This window comes from Kluyveromyces marxianus, chromosome 8 (genome assembly GCF_001417885.1).
Source record: "Kluyveromyces marxianus DMKU3-1042 DNA, complete genome, chromosome 8".
Lineage (NCBI taxonomy): Eukaryota > Fungi > Ascomycota > Saccharomycetes > Saccharomycetales > Saccharomycetaceae > Kluyveromyces > Kluyveromyces marxianus.
The window spans coordinates 607,974-625,591 of NC_036032.1; the positions used below are offsets into that span (position 1 = coordinate 607,974).

Below are 17,618 nucleotides of genomic sequence, written 5' to 3' on the forward strand. Positions count from 1 at the left end.
CTTAACACTCCTTCATTTTCCACTCTGGTTATAGCACAATGTAATTCCGTTACATCGTGCGGCTGATATATATATAATAGTCAATATTATATTCCATGTATATAAACGAAAAAGCACTGACGAAACTGGTGTCTCCTTCTTACAAGTACGGTTGTTTCTCGATATTGAAAAAAGTCTGTTGTAATGACTAACCTTTGATCTTTCATGACACATTTAGTTTAGTGCAATGATGAAACGTAAAGGACAGTAAAGGCTAGATCTGAAGCTGAAGCTCGTCATGGAACCCAAGAACAGGGAAGTCTCTATCTCCAAAGCGTTGGCTTATTTATTGAGGCACGGTGCCGTTAAAGAGAAGCTACCTATCGATTACAATGGTTACATTGAACTGGATTCACTGTTACAGCATAATAGACTTAAAAGTTTGAAAGCTACTGTGCCAGAAATAGAACATATTGTTGCCAGTAATGACAAGAAACGATTTCATCTTAAGGAAGATCCAGATACTGGGAAACTAATGATTTGTGCAGTGCAAGGTCATTCTCTAAAACAGATCAAACCATCTGAAGAAGTATTGGAACCCATCACAAAGACTGACCAATTGCCCGACCACTTAGTTCACGGAACTAATATCAAAAACTGCATTCAAATCCTTGAATCGGGTTATATAAAGAAAATGAACAGGAATCATGTGCACTTGTCACCGGGCATCACAGGTAAGCATTCAGAAGTCATCAGCGGGATGAGATACTCAAGTAATGTTTTCATTCATGTGAAAAGAACTCAAGAAGCGGTCGATAAACTCAAAATATTCAAATCACTCAACAATGTATTTCTTTCCTCCCTTGATATCCCATTAGAATACATAGAGCTCATTCAAGTTAGGCCGCCAAATGCTCAAGTGTCCAACGAATCAAACTCTCCAAAGAATCATCAATTGAAACTATTAGAAGAACTCGCATCAAATAACAGCATCAAAGTTGAATACATGTAGTATAACATACCTATTTATATAGAGATAAGCCATGCAATAGCACAAATGTGCAGGGTCAAATCACCTCATCGCTGCTTCCACTAAACGAACCAACCTCTTACACAAGAACTGCTGCTCCAGTTATATAGTCACGTGCTTACTTTTATTTATCGCTTTTTACGTGTTGAAAATTTGATACTCACTGAATTTTTCAACGAAGCCAGTCCAGTAAAATACATCAGTTATATCCAATAACGATCTGACGATTGAATAAAACACAAGATCTTCATCATACTGAGCTTGTTTTAGGAGTTTTGAAAAAAGTTTCGAGGGAAAGTTCAGTGTGAATTTTTTTGTGGTTCAAGAAAGCAATTGATTAAAGACAGAAATGATTGGGTCTTTCGTGTCAAGAAGAGCTTACGGAACTGTTTCTCCGGACTTCTTAGCGTCTGTTCTACAAAGAGTCAAAGACGTTCCACAAAGGCTTGCTGAAGCACAGAAGGCTGAAGCTAAGAAATTCAGTCAACGCAAGAACTCCCGTGGTGATAGAAGAAGAGATGGTAGACCATCAAACCGTGATAGCAGTTGGAGAAATAATGAATCAAGAGAACCAGCGGTGCAAACTGGAGCTTTCAAGAAGCGTGGTGCTAAGCTAGAGAATACAAACGAATATAATGAGATATCAGGAAAAGTTGATAACTTTGCTGCTAGAAAATCGCGTAGAAGTACTGAAAAGAGAACTCGTAGGACAGTTCCAGGTTTGAAGCTCTCCAGTACTCTAGGCTCAAGCTCGAGAAATGTGACACAAACCGTCAGTAACTCTTCAACTTATGTGCCACAAGATCCAACACCTTTGTCCTTATTGAAGTATAGACCAAACTTGGCTCCAACCTTCACATCTAAGGCATTGAAATATACCATCTCCACCTTGAAGGAATCGAACTTTCCACTCAACCGTTCGTTCAACGACGGTATCATTGTGGATGGGAAGGTCGTCAATAAGCGTTTAACAGCTAATATGGAAAACTTTGGGGAATTCATCCCGGCTTCAGACCTAAAATTACAATTGGAACCATTGACCAAAAACTTTAAAGTTGTTTCCGATCTTGAGAAATTGGAACAATCCGTCAAGGGTAAATTCCACACTCTAAAACCTTTTGCGAAGAAAGATTTTGCTAAACTTTCCAAGTCAGAAGAGAAGAGAACTCAATTATTCAATAACAGTGAGACCGTCAGGAACAGTTTAAATCAAAGTAGCACACTAGATGCTGCTGAAAAGGAACTCTTATATAAGTGCTGCTCTGGTTTGGCACCAATCTCTGAATTGAGAAATTAGTTTTTGAACCAGTCATGAACGTATTACAACCTATATCCATTCTATCCATGTATATAATTTAAGAATGCACTTTCAACGATAATATGGTTTATTCAAGGCTCTAAACGCCTTTCGATACCTTTTAATGCTTGTAAATAATGTTTTAGGATCCCTTTCTCGATATGAAGATTTTGCATCGTGTTATTGTTCCTCCTAAATACGGGAAATAATAACTCTTGTAGTAAGTTAAGTGGTATTGTTGGTGGAATTTTCTCAAATACCTCTCTGTTTGAATGCATGCTACTGATTTGGGTTTTGTTTCTTACAAGGAAACGGCATAATACTGTCTCATTTTTGAGACTGACATAATGATCCAATATTTGTAATATGCTCTCTTCATTTCCTTCCACTATTGTATCTACTGCTGAAAAATCATTCCAGGACAAGTACAATTCTAACAATTTCTCCGAACCGAGGGTGGCTTCTAAATCTTCCGTTTCTACCAGAAGAAGTCTTAGGATATATGTTGCATCTATTTCATCAAGAAAAGAGTCTTTTGTTTCATTTAACCTTTTCTCGACATCGATTAACTTGCGACCAACATCTAAAAGTGTTGAATAATCATCGGAATCATCAAGTTTAGTCTGTAAATATTTCTTTAATGTTGGTTTGTCGTAGTTTAAGTTTGTAACATAGGATGTAATACGGATGTTCATTGAGTCCATCAACTTTGTATTGCAATTTGTTAACTTAGTTTTGTAGTATTGATATAAGAAGTCTAGATCCTTCGTGGTTGTGACACCCAATTTTTCTAATAAGAATGCTTTCATTTCTGAATCTTCAATACGTGAAGTAAATTTGGTAGTATCAATGGATAAGATTTTCATCAATTCCAACACATCATAGACTACCTCGTTATTTTCAAATTCATGGTTGCTTTTTAGCGCCGTTGAAATATCTTTTATCATGTCTTCCTCAGAATAAGTTTCGGGTAGCTTATCGACATTGTCCTTCATAAACTTTATTAAGCGTCTGCTATCTTTTCGCCTTAATATTTTAAGTATCCCTTCTATATCATTTAGTTGCTCGTATAATTCCAATAGGACTTCTGCATAATCGTCCTCTTCTTTGCTTAATTCTTCTATTATTACGTGATAGCTTGTGTCTTCATAGTTTTTTATATTTACTTTCCTCTCCTTCATATCCATGTGTAACAATATGATATCTAAACTTAAATAGATATTAGCACTGTCTTTCAAACCATCAGCAGACTCCTCCTTTAGACGCCTTTTCAGGAAATGAAGAACTTTAGGCACATCTTTGCACTTATGGATAAGTTTAAGTTGGTGAAGCTTTTCAGTAAACTCCAGTAACCCATTCGGAATCCATAAATCTCCATAAATTTTGAAGTCAAAGAAATAAAGAAGGATTCGGATGTCCACGACGTCAGCGCATCGCAGCCATTTTTCTATCAATGTCTCATCGATTGAATTGCAATGAAATACCAGCATCAATATGTATAGAATATGAAAGTAGTTGTGCTCCAGTTTACTGTAATTGGACAAAGGATTTAAGGAAATATACTTTTCAAGGGTAGGGATCGTTTCTTCCCCAAAGCTAGTAATATTGAGTAAATTGGGCTTTTGTTGTAAATAAGATATACCGTCTTTTCCATAGAGAAGCATATCTGTTTCTATGTCGATATTTCTCTCAACGTATGCCTTTTCTTGGTCCTCCCGAAATTGGAGTTTTTCACCTGTGAGTGGTACGTATCGCAAAAGTTCCACTAGTTGTTTATTATAGTACTTTGCAGGGAAAGACCTTTGAGTCTTTGAGATATGAAATGGATCTTCTCTAGAAATTGATTGCACTACCTCTGGGTCATCATTTTCTTTAAGCATATGAATATTCACAGTTTTAGATCCATGTAACTCGGCGAAAACATATGGATACTCGACCGCTATTCTTGTGGGATACTTCTCAATGACAATTGTCCCCTGAGTAATCTCACCTTCATCATTCAAAATCAATCCCATACAGCTTTCTTCATTTGATATTCCACAAATAACAATATACTCGTTCTTACCAAAGTTGGCGATAGTTGGAGTCAATTCTTTCGCATCTTCTTCGCATACTTTAAATAGGGGAATAGTAGATTCTTTCTGAGGATCAATGATACTATAAGTGTTATCGACGGCACCCATTAATTTTCTTTTATCAGTTATAGGCAATGCGACTTGGATCCCTTTAACGCCATACGTCTTTTCGATCTTCATCTGTTTCGGACTGACACTGACACCGATAATGGTATCATTTGAGAACATAAAACAAGGATAAGCATTAGATGTTTTGGAATAATTTAAAGGACAAAAGTCTGTGATGTTTTTTATACTATACACATTAGTCGCAGGAGCAAACTCTGGTAGTAGGAACAACTTTACCTCTCCCTCAGATAACACAAGCGCTCTATCAATTTCTGGTAAAAGTGTTATCCTGTCTATAGAAGAGTCTTCGCTGTCATTGAACTCTAGCTGAGATATTAAAGTGTAGTTTCCGGCATCTAATTCAAAATAATGTAGTAACTTCCCCGAAGTAGTTCCTAAATAGATGTGTTTGTCGTAATATTCAATGCATGAATAGTCATATTCTTCAGGCACATTTTCGATTAACGGTGCAATAGCATATAGACTTCCTATCACGTCAAAAGACGTAGAAACGACGTTTGAAGTAGTATCGTTGTCCATAAGTCATCAATCCCCGGAAGATGTGATGGATAACAAGTACAATCACTGTGTTATGTAGTTCTATATTTACCGAGGTATGTGTGATTATCACTACAGTCCTTTATGCAACTCTTAATACTAACAAACAAAGTTCGTTAACAGTGATGAAGATCTATATCACGCACATATATAATATACAAGTTACGAGTACTAATTGACTCAACGGCTAATGATCATTGTTTAATCAACTTTAATAGTAGGTGTGCACCCTTGTTTGATTCGTCGGCCGATATTTCTTTAATTACCTTTTTCAAATCCTTGTCGAATTGTTTTCCTTCTTTAGTACCATGCAAAGCTTCGTACAATGCCACGATAGTAAATGAGCTGCTTGGCTTATTGATCCAGTCAAGAAGGTTGCTTGAATCAATGATATCCTCATAGAATCTTTGAGCAAAAGGAACGCCTAATCCTTGCACTTTTTGGAGTGGTTCGAGCTTTTTGGCCTTAACATTATACCTACCGTTTTGAATCAACGATTTCAACAATCTTGCTGAAAATGGTTTGTTAATAGGATGATCATAATCGGATATATCACCCTTGAAATATATAGCAACAGTATCGACGAGTTCAGCAAAGAGTTTTTGATCGGCTTCTGACAATTGTTCGTACACTTCGTCATTAACTAGTAGATCTGCTACGAACTGAGACCCTATGTTTTCGTTTAAAATTTCTTTGTAATGTTCATTGGTTGTTGATAGGATCATTGGAGCAAATCTCTTAAGCAATTCCAGTCTTCTTTGGTCAAAAGGCTTCTTAGAAGTATTTTCAGACATTTTGATGTACTTTTCTAGTTCTTTCTTCAAGTTAGGACCAAAGTATTTACCATCAAGACCTAACAGCAAGAAAAGGAATGGTCTTCTGCCAAACTTATCCACTATCAAGGTAGCTAATTCTTCTTTGATTGATGGTGCAAAGGCCTTGGAGACTAAGACGGTATCATCAACTGTCATCAACAAAGTAATGAAAACAACGGCACCATGTTCATTTTGAATCAATTTTAGAGTGTGTTCCTTCAAATTCTTGATTATAGCCTTTCTTTCTTTGGCGTTAGCCTTTGCGATCAATGTTGCAGCGACTTCGGCACCTTCTGGGGTATGTACTAGTTCGGCGAAATGTTCTTCCAAAAGCTCAATAAATTCCGAGATTTCCTTCTCGTTGGCAATCTTGACATATTCTCTCATAGCAGCGTGCAAAATTTGGAAACCTGCAGAACCCTTTTCAACGGAAGCAGTGATTGTACCAATCAAGTTTCTAGCGATGATGTTTCTCTTTTCCACACTTGTTTCACAAACTTGTTCAATGGTTAGACCTTTGTGGGTTTCTCTAAAGGCAGCATATTCAGAACCCCAGAACTCACGGATCATTTGGTTTCTTTGCTCTTGAGAAGCATATAAAACAAACAAATCTTCCACAACATAAGCACCTTCACGATGTCTCATTAGTTTTCTTAGACTTCCGTGTAACTGGTCGATGATGAGTTGACGAGAGCTTCTAGAACCGTAATGCAACAATTTAACCAACAAATATTTACCATAGGACGAAGTTGCAAGCACATAAATCTTGTCCTTCAAGGCCAATGTTATTTGTTCTCTACGTTCCTTGGATGAGTATTTGACTAGAGTTTGAACAATTCTGGAAGCATCGTGCTTCAAGACTAGATCTTCGATACAGTCACTGGAAAGTTCCCAGATTTCATTGCACAACTTTTCACGCACAGGCTTTGGGATTGGAGGACTCTTAACACGTAATTTTTCCCATAGACTTTTGATTTGCTGAACACGTTCACCGGATTTACGTTGAAGTTTTCTCTCCTTTAGAGTCTTTCTTTGTTCTGCGTGTTGGCTAACGCCGTTTCCTTCTTTTTTCTCATCAGCACCAGTTTCTTCATTGTCTTCTTCGTCACTGTTTGCTTCGCTATCTTCATCAAGAGCGTCAGATTCATCGGAATCTTCGGATTCTTCTGATGCGTTGTCAAGTTCGTCCTCACTGGCATCATCTAATTCGTCTTCCGAAGATAAACCGTGAAGAGCAGCATCAGATTCTTCGTCACTAGAATAAACACTAATGTTCTTAGCTCTCTTAACGATCTTTCCAGAATCCTTGGATGCTGATTGACGTTTATTAACTTTCTTAGTAGTTGGTGCCATTGTAAATGCCGTTCCTTGGTTGTCGGTGTGGCTTGTAGACTACGAACTATTTTATATTTCAAGCAATATAAGAATTTTGTTGTGCTTAAAGGTAAAGCTCATCTCATCTCATCTCATCTCATCGCATCGATTCTTTTCAGTTTTAGAAAATTTTCAAAATGGAGTAAAAAGAAAGAAAAGGAAGGAAAGTCTAAAAAGTATGAAGGCAGGTAAGAAAACAGTCAAATGGCAGACAGAGAATGTTCCATCATAAGACTCGATACCAAAGTGGGTGTTTTCCCTTCAAGAAGCTTGAAAATATTAAGTTTTGATATCATTATCGTTATATAAATATAAGAATATATTGGCTTAACATATAAAATTATTATTCTGTTACATATAGTAGAAATATGAGATTCTGCAGTACTGTAGTACAACAGTACCACATAAGCGAACTCCTAAGACTTCTATAATGTTTATTAATCTCAGCAAATGCTTTTCCTAAATTATCAAGGTTTGCAGTTAAGCCAAAAAAATTAATAATTATAGCTATCTAGCTTTCTACCAATTCATCGGAAGGCTTGTCCTTGTGCGAAGCTTCCAGATCCCTTTCCCTGTATTTACGTTGTTGATCGCTGTTCTGTTGCTTTCTCTTCTTGGCTAGTTGTTTTGATGCTTTAATGTTGAAACCGTCCTTTAAGATGGTTTGCACCTCTTCCAATTCGAGACCTGAGAGTTCTGGATAACACAAGTAGCAGAAGACGGTAGAAACGAATGCTAATGCAGCAAACAATGCAAAAGTACCTGTCGGCGTAATGTTTTGCAACATCGTCAAGAACGTAGAGGCGATAATTAGAGAGCCTGCCCAGTTTGTAGCAGTGCAGAACGAAGCACCAACACCTCTAACGGCAGTTGGGAATAATTCAGATTGTTGCCATGGAACAGTACCGATACCTAGAGCGTAGAAAGCGGCATATGTCATGATGAAAACGATAACTATAATACCCCAAGTACTGAACCCGCCATGTGCCACTTCTGAAGAGCCGTCACCAGTAAACTTAATGTTCAAGTAATGGAAAGCAATGGCACACACTATTAAGGAAACCATCATACCTGGTAGACCGATTAATAGAATGGCTCTACGACCAACCTTATCAATGGCAAAAAATGCAACTAGGGTGAATACAAAATTGGTACCAGCAACAATGATTGACACAGCAGTTGAATCGGAGAACCCGACAGTTTCAAAAATGGTACCAGAGAAGTACATTAACGAATTCCAACCACAGAATTGTTGAATACCTTGCAACGCGCAACCGATGACTAAGGCTCTAAAGTTAGAAGGAACAACGTGTAATTCCTTGACTGTGTTGACAAATTTATGAACTGGAGTCCGGCCAGGGATGGATTCGTTTAGTTCTGTTAATTCACGAATCTTTTGTTCGATCAACTCAGGAGGAGCACTTACGTAACTTTTTTGCAATACTTCGGCAGCCTTTGTGTAGTTACCTTTCATAACGTAGAAACGAGGAGTGTCAGGTAAGAAAGCGAAGCATGTGAATTGAATGACTGTAGGTACCATTGAAATACCGACCAAGATTCTCCATCCGTTGTGAATTTTGTCCAAACCAGCACCACAACCGTATGCGATCAATTGACCACCAGTAAGCCATAGCGAGTTGATAACGGTCAATCTTCCTCTCATGTGCTTTGGAGCGATTTCAGAAATATACAATGGTGCTAATAACGAACCAATACCAACACCGAAACCCATAACTAGTCTACCAGCAACCATTAACCAATATGTGTGTGCACCAACCTGCAATGCAGCACCAATAATGAAAAGAACATTTGAAAACATTAGGCAAGGTTTTCTACCAAAAATATCAGCGGATATACCGGCAAACATGGAAGATATAAGAGCGCCTAAAGATGTGGCAGCTGTAATCATTTCCTTGTTGGCATAAGTGAGCTTCTTATGATCTAAATCTGTGCCCATAGAAACTAAAGCACTAGAAATATAACCTGTGTCGTAACCGAACATGAAACCGGATATCGATGCAGTAAACGTCAAGATTAAGATGAATGGTGACATCTTCTGGTTGAAGGTGATCATCACAGACGTATCATCTTCATCGTTGACAGGTTTTATGATAATCCTATCGGATCTATCAGAACTGTTATCTTCGTATGAGTCTTTCAACTTGGTGTTGGAGACATCATCAAAAAGAATCGGGGACGAACCCGATGAGTTTTCTGTTATCTGGTTCATTTCTCTGTGTATTGATTCTTTCCTTCCTGTACTCTACTAAACAAGGTTAAAAAGAGGTTCAGTTCTTAATATTGATATCTTCAGACTTATTGAGTACAATTTAGATGAGTTGCAGTTCGATGACCGATAAACTTCGTAATGTGTAGTAGTAGTAGTATTATAATTTCAGATGTTATGCAGAAGTTGGACCCTGAAAGTTGCAATAATGGTATCTGGTATCGTGTTTATATTTTTTTAGTGTACAACGCAACTCCACTGGTCTTGAGAAAATACTAGAAACAGAATATAGAATGGAAATGGCGTAATTGTCCAGACTTTAATCTAGTCAAATCCTGATTGAACGAGCGAATGACTGACTGAAAGAAATCCTCAAAAATGTTCGAAGAAGACAGAAAAATGCAGCCTACGTACGTGGGAATATCTGTACGAAATTAGAGCACGCGTCAAAAAAGGAAACTATAGTTCTGTACTGTTCCGTTCTGTGACCGATTTTAACTTAACTTATTGTACGTCAGACGAGCCGTATATTCTTCCTCTATCCTCAACTCAAAATGTACACTTTCGATGAGATTTTCATTTTCCGGTAGAGAGGAGAGAGAAAAAATATCGAACAATTGCAGCTTATTTAAATGATTTTTGTTGCAGAGAAAAAGATAGAAAAAATAACCACAGAAAAATCCGTAGAACACTAGATCAAGAAGGGGGTTAAGAAGAGACAACAAGTAAACACAGTAAGATGCAAGACAATACAAACATTCGTTCTGGACTGGTTTTACTCGTTTTGGAGCTATGCAGTATAGTTGCAACAAATTACAGTGAATATGTTGTACTGATAAGGCATTTTGTTAGATAATCCTGAAGGCTTTGGGGTGTATCGTGTCCGTAATCCTGTGCTTTGATTAGACTCGAAGCTTCCTTTGTGTAGCAGGCTTTGAAATTTCGGCGAAGTTTTTGCGTCTATTACTATCTTTTTTATCGGTGCTAAGGTTTTATTGTGCAAAGGAGTTTCCTTTTTCGGCGGTGGCAATGTGCATATTCGGCGAAAATTTTTCTTGCTCAGATGCAGCCATACAAAGCACTGCTAATATTGCTGCATGTGAAAAAAAACCCCTGTAGAATATAATTTCTTGCCTTGCTAAGTAAGGCAAGCCCCGTAGTAATCATGTGACCCGGGAAATTCGCCGTTTCTAAGCTTTATGAGCACAGACAGTGTCCTATAAAATACTGGAATAAAAAGACAATGGTGTCCGTACTGTGGGGTACTGCTTTAGCACGTTAGTAGTAACTATAGCATTAATGTAGTTTATACAGGATTTACTTACATACACAGTTTCTGAGAAGAGGGGACGGGGAAGTGGGAAGAGTAGCAAGAACATGCGAGCGAGCGGGTTTTTTACTTGCTCTTCTACAACTCGTCCATCAGTTTGTCGAAACTGCTACTAATTGCATTTTCCAAATCCAGAGTCGTTGAGGAGGATTCAGATGCGTTCGCTATGAGCGTTTCTAAAGTAGCTGTCAAAGCTGTAGCTGTGTTCGAATAAATATCATAAGAATCGTGATCATAGTTGTCTGTTGCATTACCGAATGAAGCAGAGTTTTTAACTAGACCAACTGTGTAGAGCATTGACTTGAAAATTCTGAAGCATAACCAAAATACTAGTTTGACTGGGTACTTGAATATTCTCCTCCAAAGAACCCATAATATGCAACAGCAGAAAAAGGTAATGGCGGCATATACTTTTCTTTTTTCTTGATAGCTACTACTGTTAATGGCCTTGATCAATTTCAGTGATGCCTGTGACATGGCCTTGAACCTGTCGAACTTGTCATTGACTAGCATTAACGTGTCGGTTTGCTGTGTCAATTCATCTAGGTTCAATTCACTCTGCAAAACGCTGCTGCGTAATATTTGGTTTGTTCGTAGCAAGTTCGAAGTAATCTTCTTGTTAACTTGTAAAGTTTTTCCCTTGATATTTGAAGCAGCATTCGGAAGCAGCATGTCTTTTGAATCCGTTGTGTTTATAACCTCTGATCTGTTCAAGTCATCATCCATTGAGCTTGTGCTTCCTCTACGCTCCTGAAGTTTGGCCTCTAACTTTTCCTTTAGCAAGTCCTTAAGCATTAGTCTGGATTCTATCAAAGACACCTCGTATTTCTGCGTAAACTCTTTTCTGAAGTCAATGTTCTTTAAAAGTTCATTCATTTCATCTATCCACAGAGAATCATCCTTCTCGATCCCGCAAGGAGTCCCAACAATGGTGAATTGCGGTTCATATCGTATTTTCACATTGTATTTCAGCTCAATAACTTTCTGGAAGCTACGAATCATATCTTCGTAGCTTAAAAACTCATTGATAACTTTATCGTTAATGCTTTCATCATTCTCCAAACTCTGTATAAATAGAGAATGTAAGGCTTTTCTCTTTCCAGCAAGCGATTCGCAAGTAGGAATCATGGTGGGCTTTTTTTTACTGGTATCAACTGGAGTTCTGCTATGTTGTGCCGTCTATAATTAGCCCGTTTCCTTTCTTTTAACTGCTGTACTGCTGTTCGACTTGTAGTCTATTCGCCCAGATGGATTGGTGAATATGCTTTTCTTTCCATCATGAATGCGAATGTTCGCATACTCGAGTCATGTGACCTCCCTGGCCTAGGTTGTTATTTTTTTTTATTTCAAGATATTATTTTATTACCCGGATATACGACGCACTTAACTTAATGAATGTTGGCATTTGAAACTAGTTAGCAAATGTATAAGGTGTGTTTGGGTATGCGAGAGTGTTTTGGTTTGTTGATAAGGAAGTTCAGACTCCATGTATATAGCTGGGGGATAATAGGCCTATCTTTATCCAATAAAAACAAGTAAAAAAGTGAGAATAATACTAATTATTTCTTTGCTCTTCTTTACTTTCTTTATTATTGAATGAATATCCTTTTTCATTATTTAAAAGTAATTTAGAAAACAAAAGTTAATTTGACATTCTTCAAGAGAAAAAGTGTCCAAATAATTAAAGGATAAGAACTATGAATGAACCAAACCAAACGCTATGAACTCTCCTAGCGACACCGAAGAGTTTTACGACTGCCAAGGAGATGATACTTTTTTACCAGGAAAATTATCATTGTTCAAAGGTTCTTTGCTAACGGCAAATAACGCTCCCAGCATAAATCCGTCATTGCCGCCGAGCTCATTTAAAAACACATTCAGAACAAAAGTAGCAAGAGAATGTCACAATTATGCTCTTTTACTATGGTTATTGAATAGTGAACAGGTTAATTTGACCTATCATTCGGATTACCAGGTTAATGCTTTCCAAGTCTTCAAGCATAATGAACAAAAACTATATCAAAGACATTTGGATATACGACAAATGCCTCTAGATATAGGGGACATTTCGATGGACGCTACATTAGTTCCAGGCGATACTGATGGATTTGACACCTCAAAGTTTGAGTGCTCAATCTACCCAATTCTTTTGCAGAAAACCAATTATGACCACTTTCAAATGGATCGTTTGGCGGAGGACTACAGGTCGCAGTTCGTCAAGATTCTAGAAAATTTTGAGTATCAAAAGGTAAAACACCCCAAATTTGCTATGCTTTATCTTCAACAGAACCTCACGCTCTTGACAAGAGCTTATATCCGTGACTTGTTCTACGATATTACCTTCAAATATTCCTCTTGGTCAAGTGCCGGTTCTTCTGAAAAAGTTCACCTACTTAAGAGCTTACAGAGGTACCATAAAGAGCACACTTTCATCATATCCCATGAAACAATTGCGTCCTTCACAGAAAAGCTAGATCACTTAACTTGCTTAAACTATGCATCTAGTGATGAAATCAATACCACTTTGACGTATGGAGTTTGGATAGATACAGAGAGAGGTATTATCTTGTTATGTAATGGTATTGCTCATACGTGGGATATAATGCAAATTCCCAGTTACAGTTATAAGCAAAGTGACGATATAACAGCATTTGTCACGAAATATATGCTCTTTTGTAACATGAGTGCCCTCGAAACATGTATGTGGTTTCTTTAAACAAATACTACATCTATTACGAATGATTATATATGTATATATATACATTTATATATTTCATTCATTTAACTATTCAAATACCTACCTAGATCACCGAATTTCCGCTAGAGAGCTAGTACCGAAGAATAAACTCTCCTTTTTCTTTTTCGTCCGTAAATCTTTCATTTTGTCGTATATGCCTGTTTTCTTTCGTTTACTGTTATGCTACTTTTTTTTTTTGGACATCTCATCGTTCAAACCTTAAAAAGCGATTTAAATATAATAAAGAATATACATGTTACGAAGCTAAAGCTGATTATAAAAAGGAAATTGATTATTGAAGGATGATTTTACGGAGTTTAAGATTAGTATACAAATACTATTAACCATAGCATTAGTAGTTACGTTGTTGAACACCGAGTCACTAAAAGGCGTCACGCAATGTCTACATTGAATCCAAGAACAACTCATTATGAGTTTTCAGGCCCCATTGGGGCTTTGGCTATTACAGTTTTCCTTCCTGCATTGGCTATTCTACTAAACCAAATGATCAGACCTGATTATTACATTAAAGGTTTATTCAGCAATTTCAGTTGGATCGAGGTGTGGAACAGATTAGATCCCCTATCGAGCTATCTCTTCAACGGGGAATTATGGACGTATTACACCACTTGGTACTTTTCTTTAGCATTACTGGACGTGATTTTGCCAGGAACCAAACTATATGGTGTAGAATTGAGAGATGGATCCAAATTGCCATACAAGATTAACGGAATTTCAATGTCAGCAGCTCTATGTTTGGTTTTGGCAGCAAGATACCAATTGACTAATGGAGAAATGCCAGAATTAGAGTATTTATACACTCATCAGACTGACCTTTGTATAATAACCATCTTGTTTTCCTTTGCATTGGCCACTGCTGTATACATTGCTAGCTTCATTCCATTAGTCAAGCCTAACAAAAGTGGAACCAATGAACGTATCCTAGCTCTGGGCGGTAATTCAGGTAACATTATCTATGATTGGTTTATTGGTAGGGAGTTGAATCCTAGACTTGGTCCATTAGATATCAAACTATTCTCTGAACTTAGACCAGGAATGCTACTATGGCTATTACTAAACCTATCATGCTTGCATCATTCATACAAGGAGCATGGAAAAATAATTGACTCTCTATTGTTGATAAATGTTTTGCAAGGTTTCTACATCTTTGATGGTGTGCTAAATGAGGAAGGTGTGCTAACGATGATGGACATTACAACAGATGGATTTGGTTTCATGTTAGCTTTTGGAGATTTGTGTTTGGTTCCCTTTACCTATTGTTTACAGGCTCGGTACTTGTCTGTTTCCCCCATTGTTCTCGGTCCCTTGAATTGTGGATTGGTTGTATCGGTTATGCTGTTAGGATACTGGATCTTCCATTCTTCGAACAAACAAAAGTCAGAGTTCAGACAAGGAAATCTACCACATATGAAATCCATTCAAACCGAAAGGGGCACCAAACTTTTGTGCGACTCTTGGTGGGCAGTATCACAACATATAAATTACTTTGGTGATCTATTAATTTCATTGAGTTGGTGTTTGTGTACCGGGTTCCAAACTCCACTAACTTACTATTACTTCTTCTACTTTACAGCGCTACTCTTGCACAGACAGACAAGGGATGAAGATAAATGTAGAAAGAAGTATGGAAAATCATGGGAGGAGTACGAGAAGAAAGTGCCATATAAGATAATCCCATATGTATATTAATTGAAAATGTAGTATGCTACAGCTTACTATTACTACTACTACTACTATTACAAAGTGCTAGTTACGTCATATAAAAAATCGAAATACATTTACCTTATTATTTTTTTTAACGCATGCTTCAAGTAATACTAGTTTCTTGGATTTACCAGTTCTTCAAATGCTGGAGTTATTATTTTGTCAAGTTCAATTGGATAACTGAAATTTACAGTTAAGCCACCTAGCCTAGTAGAGATGGAAGAGCAGCATAAGATACTTGAAGTTAACATGGGTTGTTGGAATTCTGCATCTAGCAGTTGATATTCATCATCAGGACTCGACGGATCTAGCATACCTAAATTAGATAGTTCCAAAGTGCATGGCGAAGACGTCGTCTTATATTTTTCTTTGATAAATTTAGTAAGATCGACCTCGTCAAGTAATTTAACATAGTTTATGTTGGCAACTGGATCTTCTTTAGCTTTCTGTAAAGATTTATTAATTTCGTCAGCGATGGTCCATAACTCAGAACCATATTTGTCCAATGACAACGTACAATATGCTGCGGAAACATAGTTACCAGTAGCAATGTCTTTTGGATCTTTGCCAAGTTTTTCAATCAAAAATGGACGCATACTCATTGGTATCGCTAACTTTATGGTACTACCTTTCGTAGAACTCTTTATCTTAGTTAATTGGTAGGCTAACTTCGCACATATCCAAACTGTCAAAGTTAAGTTGCGGGCTCTCACTTCCGCCAATATTTCTTTTAACTGTGTTGGAGGAATGGTCCATTTAAGTCTTTTTTGATCTTGCCTTATATTTCCATTCTTGTCTAGTAGAACCTCTTGGAGGTTAAAGCCAGGAATAGAGAAGAGATGCGATGGGAAAATTTTGGCTATCGATGGTGCCACGTACTGGATCCAATATGGTGCAATTTTGGCACTAATTTTATCCATAAGCTTCATCTCAACCTCTTCGTAAGCATGCCGTGAAAGAATGTTTTGTCCATTACCATCATAAATCAAGCCATCACTAGACCTCACTCCTTGGTTAGCATACTTGATGATCGAACTCCACAGGTTGTATGCGGACATTCCATCGAAAAACGTATGATTCAAGAACAATGTGAATCTGTTTTCTTTCACTAAAACAACCCATGCACAATTATCGTCCGTTGTTTCCAATCGAAGCGTTTCAAGAATGTGATTAGGTTCATCATTATCAACATGTTTAATAAGATCCTCTGTAACTAGTCGTTTTTTGATTGGCTCTATTCTGTCAGGGCCCTGAGCATCTTTAACCTTAATATTCTGGAATATCCATGGATAATCTAAACCTGTGAGGCGAATTGCTTCTGTCAATACATCGTCTGGAATCGGTTTATTCAATGTTATAGATAGAATGAATCCCTGTTGAAGCCTATTGTTCGAGGATTCCCAATAGTATCTCTCTAAAACGAATAGTTCTCTCATTTCTCTCTTGTATTTTCCAAAAAGGCGTGGATTGGATAATCGGGGAGTCTCTTGATAGATTTGAGTCCACTACCTCGACAGGGGTATAAACGTTGAATGGTTCATTTACTGCTGTCCTTGTTAAGGTAAAATGAGCGTTACCTTGAGATAACGAATGGAGAGCCCGAATAAAAAAAAAATATGGCTGATTCAAATGTATGTAGATCGAAACTGGTAATAATTGACAGATGCAGTATAGAATAGGAGATACAGTAAAGAAGAAGAAGAAAATAAAAAGACACAGCAGACACAAGACTAAACCCCAGGTTTGCAACACCACTGGTATACAAATTTTTTCGTTCGGTACTTAACTTGGAATGCAAAATGCTATATTTCTTTCCATTTTATCAAATATATATATATATATAATTAAATATACGTACTTCACTGCTTACTCATTGATGTATTATCATGTAAAGACCATACAAGATACGAGCAGATCAAGATTATTGCTGCAAGTCCCTAGAATGAGAATCAATCAAGTCTTGTTGATAAGCTAGTAAATCCGAAACGAGCTTTTCAAGCGCAAGCTTCTTCACAAGTGCGCTGTGTTCTCCGAAGGAATCGAATCTAACTTCGAAATCATCTTCGTCATGCATGAATTCAGGAACGGTAATGACACCCCTAGAAATTTCTTCTCCGTCTTTTGTAAGCACCGCATCAAACTTCAAGTGCAAGTCAAAGTAACAGATGACCTTGCCCTTTCTTTGAGACACATTCGAGTCGCCCTCGCAAGAATTGAGCTTCTCCACGGTAAACACGTACTCGTCGTCAGAATGTTGCCAGTTGGTGAAACGACGTTCAAGATAGTCGTTAGTCCATGGAAGGGTGTTCTTGTCGACCCAGTGCCAGTTATTTGGATTCATAACCACCATTTTTGTTAGAAAA

At 37.5% G+C, this 17,618-nt stretch overlaps 10 protein-coding genes across 10 annotated transcripts; 4 read left to right on the forward strand and 6 right to left on the reverse strand.

Annotated features, from left to right (window-relative positions):
* Window positions 1–277: 277 nt before the first annotated feature.
* Window positions 278–991, forward strand: TPT1 (tRNA 2'-phosphotransferase; the record flags this gene model as incomplete). Its single annotated transcript, XM_022822016.1, has 1 exon — window positions 278–991. The coding sequence occupies one exon, from the start codon at window positions 278–280 to the stop codon at window positions 989–991; it is 714 nt and encodes a 237-aa protein (XP_022678320.1).
* A 367-nt stretch (window positions 992–1,358) lies between these two features.
* RSM28 (mitochondrial 37S ribosomal protein mS46 RSM28) lies at window positions 1,359–2,306 on the forward strand (the record flags this gene model as incomplete). The annotated part of the gene is made up of 1 exon (XM_022822018.1): window positions 1,359–2,306. One exon carries the CDS (start codon window positions 1,359–1,361, stop codon window positions 2,304–2,306), a length of 948 nt encoding a protein of 315 aa, XP_022678321.1.
* A 92-nt stretch (window positions 2,307–2,398) lies between these two features.
* VPS3 (CORVET complex subunit VPS3) lies at window positions 2,399–5,029 on the reverse strand (the record flags this gene model as incomplete). The annotated part of the gene is made up of 1 exon (XM_022822019.1): window positions 2,399–5,029. The coding sequence occupies one exon, from the start codon at window positions 5,027–5,029 to the stop codon at window positions 2,399–2,401; it is 2,631 nt and encodes an 876-aa protein (XP_022678322.1).
* A 212-nt stretch (window positions 5,030–5,241) lies between these two features.
* PUF6 (Puf6p) lies at window positions 5,242–7,215 on the reverse strand (the record flags this gene model as incomplete). The annotated part of the gene is made up of 1 exon (XM_022822020.1): window positions 5,242–7,215. The coding sequence occupies one exon, from the start codon at window positions 7,213–7,215 to the stop codon at window positions 5,242–5,244; it is 1,974 nt and encodes a 657-aa protein (XP_022678323.1).
* Window positions 7,216–7,747: 532 nt separating this feature from the next.
* ITR1 (myo-inositol transporter ITR1) lies at window positions 7,748–9,466 on the reverse strand (the record flags this gene model as incomplete). Its single annotated transcript, XM_022822021.1, has 1 exon — window positions 7,748–9,466. One exon carries the CDS (start codon window positions 9,464–9,466, stop codon window positions 7,748–7,750), a length of 1,719 nt encoding a protein of 572 aa, XP_022678324.1.
* Window positions 9,467–10,871: 1,405 nt separating this feature from the next.
* SEC20 (Sec20p) lies at window positions 10,872–11,921 on the reverse strand (the record flags this gene model as incomplete). The annotated part of the gene is made up of 1 exon (XM_022822022.1): window positions 10,872–11,921. One exon carries the CDS (start codon window positions 11,919–11,921, stop codon window positions 10,872–10,874), a length of 1,050 nt encoding a protein of 349 aa, XP_022678325.1.
* Window positions 11,922–12,513: 592 nt separating this feature from the next.
* On the forward strand, window positions 12,514–13,509 carry NDJ1 (Ndj1p; the record flags this gene model as incomplete). The annotated part of the gene is made up of 1 exon (XM_022822023.1): window positions 12,514–13,509. One exon carries the CDS (start codon window positions 12,514–12,516, stop codon window positions 13,507–13,509), a length of 996 nt encoding a protein of 331 aa, XP_022678326.1.
* A 420-nt stretch (window positions 13,510–13,929) lies between these two features.
* ERG24 (delta(14)-sterol reductase) lies at window positions 13,930–15,240 on the forward strand (the record flags this gene model as incomplete). Its single annotated transcript, XM_022822024.1, has 1 exon — window positions 13,930–15,240. One exon carries the CDS (start codon window positions 13,930–13,932, stop codon window positions 15,238–15,240), a length of 1,311 nt encoding a protein of 436 aa, XP_022678327.1.
* A 128-nt stretch (window positions 15,241–15,368) lies between these two features.
* Window positions 15,369–16,691, reverse strand: SLI1 (N-acetyltransferase; the record flags this gene model as incomplete). The annotated part of the gene is made up of 1 exon (XM_022822025.1): window positions 15,369–16,691. One exon carries the CDS (start codon window positions 16,689–16,691, stop codon window positions 15,369–15,371), a length of 1,323 nt encoding a protein of 440 aa, XP_022678328.1.
* Window positions 16,692–17,176: 485 nt separating this feature from the next.
* Window positions 17,177–17,605, reverse strand: HCH1 (Hch1p; the record flags this gene model as incomplete). Its single annotated transcript, XM_022822026.1, has 1 exon — window positions 17,177–17,605. One exon carries the CDS (start codon window positions 17,603–17,605, stop codon window positions 17,177–17,179), a length of 429 nt encoding a protein of 142 aa, XP_022678329.1.
* Between the last annotated feature and the right edge of the window lie 13 nt (window positions 17,606–17,618).